This window comes from Pieris brassicae, chromosome 12 (assembly GCF_905147105.1).
Source record: "Pieris brassicae chromosome 12, ilPieBrab1.1, whole genome shotgun sequence".
NCBI classification, from domain to species: Eukaryota; Metazoa; Arthropoda; class Insecta; order Lepidoptera; family Pieridae; genus Pieris; species Pieris brassicae.
This window is the reverse complement of record NC_059676.1, coordinates 7515235-7528417: the sequence shown is the minus strand read 5'-3', so window position 1 is coordinate 7528417 and position 13183 is coordinate 7515235. Positions and strand designations below refer to the sequence as shown.

At 33.7% G+C, this 13183-nt stretch overlaps 1 protein-coding gene across 1 annotated transcript in view; it reads right to left on the bottom strand.

Annotated features, from left to right (window-relative positions):
- Positions 1–13183, bottom strand: part of LOC123717246 (DENN domain-containing protein 2A-like) — a 41487-nt gene that overhangs the window by 22547 nt on the left and 5757 nt on the right. Inside the window, exon 2 of the mRNA XM_045673138.1 lies at positions 84–389. Within this exon, the coding sequence (XP_045529094.1) occupies positions 84–389 (306 nt within the window). The remainder of the gene's footprint in view (positions 1–83; positions 390–13183) is intronic.

Below are 13183 nucleotides of genomic sequence, written 5' to 3'. Positions count from 1 at the left end.
TAGAAGAATATACTGTAATTGAATATTTGTCTTTAGATTCACTATTAAACCTTCTATTTGGAGATTATAAATAAAAAACTTACGTTCTCTCTATCCACATCGAGTTGTTTATCAGTTTTGGGCAGACTAAATCCGACTTTTTCCTTATCAAACCGACGATACCTCTTCGTCTCTGTCGCGAATTTATTTTCAGAACATACTTTCTTTGAAAACTTAAACTCCTCAGATACATTTTCCGTTGACTTCCACACTTTTAGCGGCTTTTTCGCAATCTTCGGCTTTTCAGTGAGCTGGCTCTCAAAGTTCTCTTTGAGCTTTTGAAATTCGGATTTCACTTCTGGTGTCGCTGGACGTGATATGTCACATGGTTCGTCGTAAATTTTCGGATCCTGAAAACAAAATATATATATTTATTCAAACTGTATTTAATACAGTTACAACTGTATTTACTGTAGTAATAAACAGATTTTAATCATAAATGTGTATAAACGTCAACAGAAAAGAAATTAAATTGATTCTAAATTTACATTTACTACCAGTTTACAAGTCAAGGGCGAGAACAAGTGGCAAGAAACTCTACGTCACTCTTTTTAATCGCCAAATTTCGAGTCATACAAATTATTTGTAAGGCCATCAATGTTTGAACTAGAGCATCAATCCCAAGGAACTAATCTTCTAATTTAATTTACCCAGAGCTTCAAATTATATATAACCTGGAGTTGAGTTTTTCTGGATTGTGTTTTAATTTTTAACGCATTAACATTAATATGCCTTGAAAATGAACCTTTTCTGGTAAAATATTTGTGGTTACATTTAACATGACAGAACTTATTTCTTTAGTCCTTGTGTCAGAGGTTAGTCACATTCTAAAATGGACTGAGGGTGACAGGGTTCAACTCAGGGTCGCGACTTATCGCTAACAGACATTCCTGTAAATCCAACACATTGAAGACATATTAACGCCATCAAAAAACACAAGTCAAAGCACTCCGTCTACCGAAAAAAGATGTGAGATCCATGTAATACCAAGTCAGTAAATTTATTCAGTCCCTACTTAAGTGACCTTCTATATAAATTTATGACGTAATCAGCTAACCTGACATCTTATAGTGACAATACCAATATTTCAATTTGCTTTATATTTTTAATATATACATTGACTGGGCCATCGCATATAAGAAATGTATCTCACAAGTAATATTAATTAAGATGGTTTAGTGCGATAGCAAAAATTCAGACTTCTAATTCTATCCACAACGAAGTTATAGTTATGAACTGCATTGAGAAAAGTATAGTAAAGCCGTGGCGTTTTTTTGCTCGACTACCGTGTCCGTACCATCGATAAACATGAGCCAAATACATTTTAAATCACTTTCACAGAAGTGCAGTTAGAATAGCGTGTTAACATAATATGTATATGCAACACATCACTTTCATTTCACCAATAAGGAAAGTAAACAGTTTTATGGAAATCACTCATGTTCCAACACGTCAAAGATTATTAATTACATCCAAATCGAAATGAGGCTAACGACCGCTGAATTTTAAATACAATCTTTATAAACAATAACATTCAGCACTCTGTAACTTCCAATAGAGACAGAAAACCTTCGCTTTTGTTAGCAATTTTGATGTTCTCACAGTATCCGTAACGCTGATGTCGCAGCCTCGTGTTCGCGTAGAGCAACTAAACATTGAAGTCATTGCAATCCCCCTTGGGAGTAGCTGAGTGTGGGTGCTGATTTTCGGATTAAGACGACTCTAGCTTCTACAAATTTAGTCATAGTTATGTTTGAGTGTTGTAGTAATTGGGTACTTATAATAATAATACATAGCTTCAATCCGTTTAAAAAGGATTATCTTAATGTGTAAAAGCTATGTTAACAAAAGACAATGCTATGTGCAATTGGGTACATACTAAAAATCTATGATTTATATATATTTTTAGTATGTTATATATATAGATGTAATAGATTTTTTGTCGTCAACATTATCGTATTGGTTTAGTAATTTAAGGATAGTGTATGTATTATATGTGAATAAATAAATAAAGTTTTCCAATTAATAATTTTTGTAAATGTCTACTATATGTCGTCAAGAAAATAACATATCATTCCCATAAAGTGACCCGCCTGCTCATTTGCCCCATACCATAGAAGGTACGATTTTGTGAAAACAATTACTGAATTTCAAACCTTTTTCCAACCAAGTCGCAATAAGTTGTGTTATGAAAGACGATCTGACGGCGTACGGTGCATTGGCCAAATGTTCTGTGGTCAATTTACTATTTGCGGTAAGTGACCATTTGGTGACCACAACACTGGAGTTACACATTGTAAATTAATATAAAAATATACTTATCCCGCGAATTAGTTTTGACAACGCAAGAGAAACGCCTAAATAGGTTATTTCCTAAAACAATTGTACATATAAAAGTGTCTAAGATAAAATTGTGATCTAGTAAGATCACATAGTACATTGTTAATTTTATTTAAGTGTTAAATAACTCTATAATTTAGGGAATTAGTAACTTTATCTTTCAAAAGCTTATCATTTATATTTCGTGTCAACAACGTATAAAATAGCTTCGAAAGTAATTTTACCTCACACCCAACTCGATTTAAAGGCTGTGTATAAGATTTGTTAAATTTGATATGAAATATTTTAGATAATGCTGGATCGAGAAACCGAGCATTACCCGTACTACGTACGGTAGGAGTCACCTGCGTCAACTCTCAAGAATTGACACGACCTCTTGATGAAGATTCGGAAATACTTTGATGGACTGGTTCCACAAAGCGGTGGCGCATGGCAACATAGTAAACAGTATTGATACGTCCACAATCCATTATATGGATGTCAACTGTGTTGTATTTAATAATAATAATAATCAATGGCGCTACAACCTTTTAGGTCTGGGCCTCAGATTTCTGTATCTGTTTCATGATCGTTTGTGAATTGAATAGGCAAGTAGGTGATCAGCCTTCTGTGCCTGACACACACCGTCGACTTTTTGGGTCTAAGGCAAGCCGGTTTCCTCACGATGTTTTCCTTCACCGTTCGAGCTAATGTTAAATGAAAAAGAAAAAGATAACGATCTTGGAATCGCCCAGTGGGAAGAAAAAGAGACAACGCCCACCAGAAACCTATGAAGATGAAATTAAAAAAAATAGCGGGGATTTTCGAAGATGACTAAAACATGAATTTGTTACCTTCGTCAGAGGACGTGTAATTTTAAATATAATAACATAAACTTAATGAAATGAAAAAGTATATTTTATTTAGTTACATATACATAGTAGACTTCAGATTGAGACCTCCCAAGTAAGTCAAAGACCTGTGACCAGAAGGCCTCGCTCTTTTTCAAATAACATATTTAATGAATTACGATGCATTTACTTAAGTTACAGTTTTTGATTTTATTATAATAATAAATTAAATATTATAATTCACTAAACATAACTTTATTAAATATTATATATATAAATACATATAAAGATAATATTAGAATCACAAGTATTGCAAAACAATCACTATTGTACCATAACAATGTGTGTGTGTTAACTATACCATTTGGTAGACTAAATTCAAATTCATTTATTCATTTAGGTAACTTATGCAATCAATAAAGAGATACATATTAAATGCTTCTAATTTTACATTTACTGCCAGTTCTCAAATTAAAGGCGTAGAAACTCTTCGCCACTGTATAATTAGTTAGGAAAGAAACAAAATAAATAACACAATTGGTTTAGTGAAAAATAATAAATATAACTGATGACTGTGATTGTATGTATCTAAATGACGAACAAACCTAAGTGAATGTGTGCATGAAACAGATGGATGAAGGTAAAAATTATAACAGAGGATTAAGCAATGCTTCATTTACGCAATTGTAGAGATAGGCTAAGCGATTTATGTATTGATTACATAAACTTAATGTAATCCTTATATACTATACTGCACTCGACTATAGACCATATTTATTAATACGTATGTTAGGAAGAATTGACATTTCCCAACAAACAAGCTAGCAGAAGCTACAAGTAATAAAAACCGTCTTTAACCTTTCCCATTAACAATATGTAACATCGCGGTGTGAATTAATTGAACAATACGCGGCGGTCAATTGTTTATAAGTATGTCGCACGATGTAGCCTATCTAAATATCTATGCCGTGTTTGGTAACAGATTTATTAACCATTATACGTCTTGCCAGAGTTATGTAATCTAACATAAGTTAAATTACAGCAGTATATTATAATATTTCGTTATTATATTATATAGGAACAAATGTTAAATTACATATATATATATATATATATATTAGTTTATAATTAAAAGCGTAAACGAAATGTAAACAATATCGCACACTTGAAGCCTTTAGTTTTTACTAGTCATAAATTGTAATTCAACACTCTCGTTTCCGATAATTTCCAATAAATTAGTATCACTTAGATTTACGAACTCTTCAATAAGTCATGTTAGTGTGAAGAAGAAAACGAAGTTGGAAGATTATGCCCCAACATGGTGTTCAGAAAACATGAGTTAAAAATGTATTATGTTTATTAAATTGGAACATTTGCAGTAATTAAGGTCCATATTATTATTACGGTGAAGGAAAACATCTTGGGATCAGGTGGTGCCTTAGACCTAAAAAGTCGTAGTGTGTCGGGTACAAAAGCCTGATTACTTGACTATTAAGGAAAAAATGATCACGAAATAGATACAAAAATCTGATGTTATAAACAAAGGTCATAGGGCCGGTGCTAAACAATTACTACGGTACAAGTTTTTCATGATTTTGAACTGAAATAACGACTTATATGTTTTTCCAATCATAGCTGTAACTAGTACTACACTTCTACTGACATCTGGATCACCTTGAAATGAGGGTATATGTCTCATGCGGCATCGGCAGAGAACTGCATTATCCGTACTGCAATCTGGGCCAGTTCTCTTACTCTGTCAACGTATCTTCCCTGCCTTCAATATAAAATCTAAATCTGAGTGAGACCAGTGAGATATCAATGTCAACCAGCACTATTACGCCTGGAATAGTCAGGCTGTCAACTGCGGTGTAAATCTATTCTTTATCACACATTATCGTTGATTAAAAACATTTCTTCGTATGTTTTTTATTAAACAATCAGGCAGGAGGCTCACCTGATGGACACTCTCAATGCCAAAGTGCTCGCGAGCGCGTTGCCGGCCTATTAAGAATTGGTACGCTCTTTTCTTGAAGGACCCTAAGTCGAATTGGTTATAGAACATTGCGTTACAGAAATGATTACATGTTTTAGGGACCTAACGGGCAGGGTAGCCTGTTATTAAGTGATACCGCTCATGGACAATCACACTGCCACTCTTATCTTGAAGAAGCGTAAGTCGAATTGGTTCAGAACTACTTCAGTGGACAGCTTGTTCCACATAGCGATACGGCTGGAACCTCATATTCGTAAGACCGATGATGAAATTCAGCTACAGGTAATAATCCGAACAACTCCTCTGATCACTTTCCGTGGTAAATGTGATAGAACATGACAGACCCCACATCTCTACGCAACGCCAAGGAATCAAGCGCGTTTTCTATCAGATTAAGGTTAAACATTTTATGTACAAAATATAACACGCCATAGACTGAGTGGATTACCAAAACGCACTTATCAGATTTAATCATTTAATCATAATAAATTATTACACAAAATACTTCATGACGTAAACCTGTGATATTAAAGACTGACATTGATAAATCGAATTCATTTAATGGACGTTTTACATTTACCCTATTATGTTTGAGTTCACGATTTTGAGAAAACTATAGAAAGCATACTACCTAACTTCAATATTAATAACTCATCCAGTGGCGCTATTAACCTACACGACACTGGATTCTGGATCCGTCTGTTTGATCATTTTTATAGACAATTACTAGGTGATCACTCTTCTGCGCTTGACACGTGTTGTTGAATCTTGGGTTAAATGCCAATATTTACATATCGTACATAGACTTACTTAACTAAGGGTTAAAAGTTACACACTTTAAGGCAGTCGGTCAATACAAGTTTTCACGTGTGTTAATTGATTTTTTTAAAGTGAAACTTCTTTATCGGCGTTGGAAAAAAATAACCGTCACATATTTGGGTTACGCGTTACATTTTTCCGTTACGTGCCATCTTTTTTTGTCCCTACCACGATTGATTCGAAGAGATTCAAAGTCATTAATAACAAAAACATATAATAACGAAATCAATAATAGTAATAAATCTATTACAATTAATTAAATTCTGTAGTAATCTTAATAGTTGTAAGGTAAAGTGAAATAATTGTAATATTTGTATTCAAGTCTATGATAATGAAAGCCTTTTGTTAAACTTTATCTAATTTTATTTTATTTAACCAATTTCTGTAAATTTGTATATAGAAGATAATTTTTTGAAAAATTAGGTCATAAAGAAGTTTCACTTCTTACGTGTGTACACCAGTCACACATTTTTTATACAGAACTGGTCAGACGTTTGACCACCATATATACCAATACCACCTGATGTGAACTGAGAAGCGGCCTATTGGAGGCCAACCCATATTAAAATGTCTAGGGAAGATTGAAGGGGGCAAGGAGTTCCACTCCATTCTGTTCTTTAATCAAATCGCTAATAAACATACCTTTAATAACGATGTAAATAGCGAAGGCTGACTGGTCCGATTGTGATGATTCATAATATTACATAAAATTTATCATTTGTATTTTGGTTAAAAAAATAATAGACAAAGATATTCTTTAGAAACATTCGAATAAATTTCAATCAAAGACAATAGATGTCTCTAGAAACATCTAAGTATTTCAATTTATCAATCGTTTGATAACGACCACCAATGTCGACGGGGCCATGGACATGGGCATAAGCCGTTGGGATCACGGGCTAATTGAATTATAATTAATTGGCATGGCCCCAATATAAGTTTGCATATATAAATACAACTATAAATCCGTAAAAAGTTGTTGTTTTTAAGAATTTTATCGTCTACGTGGATATCGAGACGGCGAAACAGCTGCAACAGCTAAAATAATAAGTTATTCTTTCCAAATGTTGTTTTTCAATAATTAAACAAATAAAACCAACGGGATTCATTACCCAGATGTTGATAGGTCACGGTGGATTCTTGTCGTATCTTTACTGGTTCAGGGTTAGACAAAGTGCTGCCTGTCCTAGCAATACAGCTGAAGAGACGGTGTTACATGTTCTGACCGACTGTCCAATGTATGGATAAGACAGGTATAACACTGAACAAGCTATGGGCATAAAAGTAACCGACTAATTTAAGGAAAATAATGTTCAACATTAGGTTAAGAGGCATCTTTTTGGGATTTGCTGTAAAAGTCATACAAAATGTTGTTAACAGAAATAGATAGTAGTGTTTAATCATTCATTACCAAAACCATTTACATAAGCTATTTAATACCTCCGACGACTACATAGTCGGGGAATTATTTAGAACTATATTTAAAAAAAAAAAGATTTTTATAAGTATTCAGTTTCAGACTATTTAATACATAGTAAGAAGTATTACCGAGTGTTTATCTAGAATTTAAAAAAAAAAGGATTTGCCTTCATTAAGGTTGTTATAAAGTTTTTCATTAATGCGAATACGTCAAACGCCATAGTAGGAAACAGGACCAAAAATTATTCAAAGAATCTAGGTAATAATAGGCAAGGTAGTACTGTACGTACTGTACGCTGGTCCTTCTTGCTAAGGACACAATAATTTATATTGTCAGAATCTTCTTCTTCAGTCACTGTCTACGTTTCTGAAGATCGTTTTAGTGGCGCTTAGCAACCTCCTCCAACTGTCTTCGGAAAGCCTCAGTGCCTGGTTGATGATAAGTAAGGGCCTTAACGTGAAGGCGATCGGCCTTGAGGTCTAGTGGCTTCTACTATGCCAGTCATCATAAGCTTTTAAAAAAATTCTGGATCTCTGCGTGTACCATGTAAAAACATCTCAGGATACAGCAGCAGCACTGCGCCTGGTGATCTACGTTAATGTTAGTATGTTAGTAATAGTAGTACATTTCACACCATGTGACCTGGACTCAACATGGCGCCGGATTGTAGCGAATCCCATGTTTTTCTTTAGATTTACTTTGCATTTTGTTTCACCCTCAGCTCCACGAATTTCCAGGGAATATAGTGCAGTGGTTTTCCCTTGCAGTTTTTGTAAGTGCTCAACATGTGGGCTTAGTATTTTCGTCTGCTCAGACCCCCTATCTCCCGTCTGCTTGGCTCACTGCTGTCGCAGACATCACGTCTTAACCGGGCTTACCGACTTGTAGTTGATGAGAAGTTAAATGTCAAGTATTCCGCTTTACCTCATTATTTGCATTATGGTCCGCATAATGCATATCAATGTAACTGATAGAAGACTGGATAGAAGTGTTAAAATAATATAATACAGAACAACAATCATGCTCATACAGGTACAAACTTGGACCTATGTTCATATATTAAACGTAAGACCTAAATAGTCCTATAATTGCACAATTTCTCCAGCTAATGACCGATAAAACGTGACTCACAATGCGTAATGATAACATATGTATCACTCGACAATTGTTCAAACGCTACGAGTTTTTATTTCAAAAGAATCACACATCTTTCTTCAACGCTTCATATATTTACCATAATGTAAAACTTCCTAAACTACACACAAAGTAAGTTAATATGATATTTAAAAAAAAATAAACAACAATTTAGGTAAAAATATTTTTCCTTTTTGTCCCTTGCTCGATGAGGTGTGAAATTGTAACCACTCATTCTGTTTTAATATTTTGACAAGCTCACTGTCACAATTTAATTAATCAAAATCAAAACATGTTTATTCACTTTAGATGCGTCTTAGCGGATGCTTATGAATGTCAAAAACGTTTAAAAAATTCGCGAAAGAGCAAGAACTACGCCATCCGTTCGTAAAACTATCAGGAAACTATGAGGGCTAACTCAGCAAGTTTTAACCTTCCTCTACATTACAATTATCAAAGGAAAATGTCATACACCACAACGTCATTAAAGTTACATAAGTAAAAAAAGTAGTAGTAGTTACCTTTACACATTAATGTTTTTTTGTAACATAAGTTTTGAATCCGTTTAATGTAAGAAGTATCTAGGCTCATTCCTTTTACAGTATAGTTTTCTATTAGAAATTTAAATTAGACGTCACTTTCCGAATTAGGTAAAAAACATCGCACATAAGATGTCTAACAGCGAAAGTATATACGTAACCTATTGTAAGGAAGTTACGCTAAATTAGTTCCGCTGTTTTGCGTACTGCTTCACTGACGTCGTTCGTTTTGACGATACAAATGTTACCCATAACGACGGAAATAGATTTAAGAATAGTTCCGTAATTTCAATTCGTTGCACAACTATCGATTTTCTTATCAAGTCTCTTATGTTACCATACGAGTTGTTTGCTGCTTTTGCACGTATTAGTATGCATCCTAACTCATAACTATATATCTTCGTGGCTAGAACGTGCCACTGTCATCCCTTATGTAAAGAAAAGAAAAAACTTTACTATATTCAATATCAGGATATTTAGGTAAAATGAAAAGCACCCCCACAACGATTCCCTGTGTTGTGGGCAGTCAGCCTCTTTCTTTTGACATGTTGAATGTACTTTACTATGATTTCTACAGATTTATAATTATATTTATAGATATACATATATATTTTTGCACAATAAGAATATTTTGTGTATCAGCATAGGACAGGTTGACAAGATGTTCTTTGAGATTTTTAGTGAATGTATGAACTGTTAGTGAAAATTTTATTTTTAGATGAAAGATGAAAGGAAGGAATGGAAGGAAAAACTATGTCGTAGGTTCGAACCTCGGCTTTGCCAATAGACTTTTATATGTAGGCATTTAACAATCGCTTGTATGGTGAAAAACAGCGAGAGAATACCGGCATGCCTTAGACCTTCATATCTATTAGAAACAAACTATCACGAAAAGGATAAAACTTTTCATTTGCGAAAATATTTAGATTTTTTGCGTCAGCGATTTGGCAACACAACCTGTTTCTATAACAAGTGAAACTAAATGCCCAATATAGAAAATATGAAAATATTTCTCGGCTATTTTGTTTCACAATTTTGCATTATTTTTACAATATCATACATGCACTAATACATTTGTGGATTAAAAAGGCTTTTTAATTATTTTGTAGTAACTACTAGTATTACAATTGCACCATGTGTTTGCACAATGCTTTATAATTCGAAACCTTTAAACGTCTACTTGCTACGGCGGAGACGGAGACCGCAATCCTTCGAGGGATAACGTTCCTTAATTGCGAAAGAGTTCTTTCAATACCATTCAGTACTGACGTAACCTTAGCATCGCAACTTCGAAAATTAAGCCTAACAGGATCGTCATAAAAGAATTAACACGTAATACATATAAGTCGCCTATTTACCAATAAATAAGAAATATTGTTACATAATTTTCTTGCTCTACATCTCGTTCAATTTTTGTTAATTATTTGGAGGATACGTTCACATAAGTAAAGTCATTGATGTAACATTTGATCATTTTAACTATTAATTATTTTAAGTGTAAATATAGTACTACTTACATTATTATAGTTCTCTGGGTATGTGACAGCTGTGTGACACCACACAAGGTCAATTGAGGTCACAGTCTGGCTATCAAAGGAGTAATTAGTGTCATTAGGTATAATTCACATGACTAGATTCAGATGACTGTTGAGGTGGCTGTTCCATCGTTTTATAATAGGAAAGTGAGTGTTTAGAAGTGGTGGCTTAAAATTTACTTATTAAATCGAGCGCGACACCTGCTAAGTGCCTGTTAAGGTAACCTTAAGTTACATTAACTTAAAGCCTGTTTAGGTAATTATTATGAAGGATTGGTGATCCATCCCTGCAAGTACTGGACGAGATATCCCTAGCTATTACTAAAAGCGAATGGCCCGGTTTGTGAAGGATACTTGCTGTGTCAAGTATCTTCACAACGGAGAGGTGGACGCAACCGCCACACTCCATGTCGGGAAGCGGATATGGCTCAGCTGTTACCGCATCCCGCCTCAGGCGTTTGTTAGTAGTACTTTGGGGTTTTAGTGAATCTGCACAATCGCGAGTCCAATACCCTCCCGCACGAAGCAGTCACGCCGCGGTATATGCGCAATGCACTTTAAAAAAATTAAAAAAATATTATTATACGCGTATTTCGGGATTTGGTAAAATCAACCAACCCATTTTTAAACAAGTCCAAAGGGGGTGCACTAACTACACTTTCCGGCAGCCTTTTCCTGTGGTTAAATTTAATTTACGCACGTCGGCAATCTTTATGTATGTATATGATAAACATTTGTTTTTATCAGATGTATACTAATCATTTGTTGATATCCGGTATCAACAAGACTTCCAGGAACTGTGGAAGCATTAATAAATATTAAAATGTTATTATTCTATAACACTATCTATCCGTGTTGTGTTAGTTTATAACAATCTGATTAAATGTATTTATTCTTCTTTTAAAGTTCTTTATTCAGTTCTAATATAAGAACTAACACCAGTTCCATATGGAGCGTTATTTGAGAGGATAAGATGAGGGCAAATATCGAAGACCCCGAGGGCGTAAGTGCTTCGACCGTGTTGGTACCCAATGAGAGTGGGAAATGCTTACATGGTCTTCTTGGAGCTTTGAGTGTTCGCACACATACAAATGAAGTATACAGGGTTTTTTCACCTCGGACATGAAAGTATTTTCGAACCAATTTGACTTAGGGGCCTTGAATAAAAGAGCGGACCAATTCCTAAAAGACATCACCAACATCATCATCAGCAACATCAGATGAGCCTCCTGCCTGTTTGCCTCCTATTGCATAATAAAAGATTTAAAGATAGAAAGAGATATTTTTATTCTAACAATTGTGTCTTAACAATACCTTGCAAGACTACTATTGTGTCAACTAAAACTTTATGTATGCGTTTTGTATAACATTAAGATTTAAATATACATATATCATTGATAGTGTGGTTGATCTATACATGGACATCAGTATAGAAAGGGCGCTTTATAAGGTAAGAAAGCTATGTGACATAGAAAGTTATGATTGAAAGTGGGCAACGAGCAAAAACTGCACCTAACGTTATAAAGCCATTACTGGAGTAGTACCTTAGTCGCAAAATTATCGCGTGTATTGAACCTTGAAACCATTTAAATTAAGAACCTTATCGTTTTAGTTTATGTCTTTTATTTTCCTACATTTAACGGAACGTTATTAGTATAAACGCCATTGTTGTTTTTAACACTCCTGGTAAATAAATATTGATTATAAGCTTTAATATTTTTGCTGTATTTTCAGGTATTAAGAGTCCAATATAAGAATGTTTCGACATCCCAGATCTACGAGACTGACAATTTCAAATTCTAATACTATACAAGGAAAATGATCATTTTGATTCCCAAAGAAAAATATTTTGAAAATAAGTTTAACTACACCATTAAAAACACATTTTGATAAATGTATTCATTTTTAAACGTAGCAACTTCAGTACCCTTTCAACACAAACATATGATGATTTAAGTTTATGTTACATAACAGAAGTTCACTTTTCAATATCTGTATTTACAATGATAATTATACTAATCAGTAATTTACTAATAATGAAAATATCCAATATGAAACCTTTATCTCTTATAAGCAACGATTTAATGATCCCTGGACTCATCGTAACAGACAAAAACTGTATTTTGAACGTTTTATCGTAAACAATTATAAATGAATATAACCGAATTATAATGTCTATTATTTTAATCGCTTTATCTTATCAATAGATAAATAACAATATTTACGAGTGTTATGAATTTATCAGAATTCTAAACTAGATGATTGGGACACAAAATTAAAAAAAAAGTTATTGAATAAAAAATAACAAACGTGTTTAACCGGTGCAAATAAAAACATCCTTTTGAGTCTGATGTCCGCTTATAATTCTCGAAACAACTTTTGGTGCCTTCTACTATACTCACGAAATTCACGTTTCTAAAGTCGCGCGCAAATTATATATTAAAATTATTAATTATATATATTTAAAAGAATATTATTTCAAATTAGAGGAAAATAAAAACAATAGTAAAACGAAGTACTTCTCTAAGACA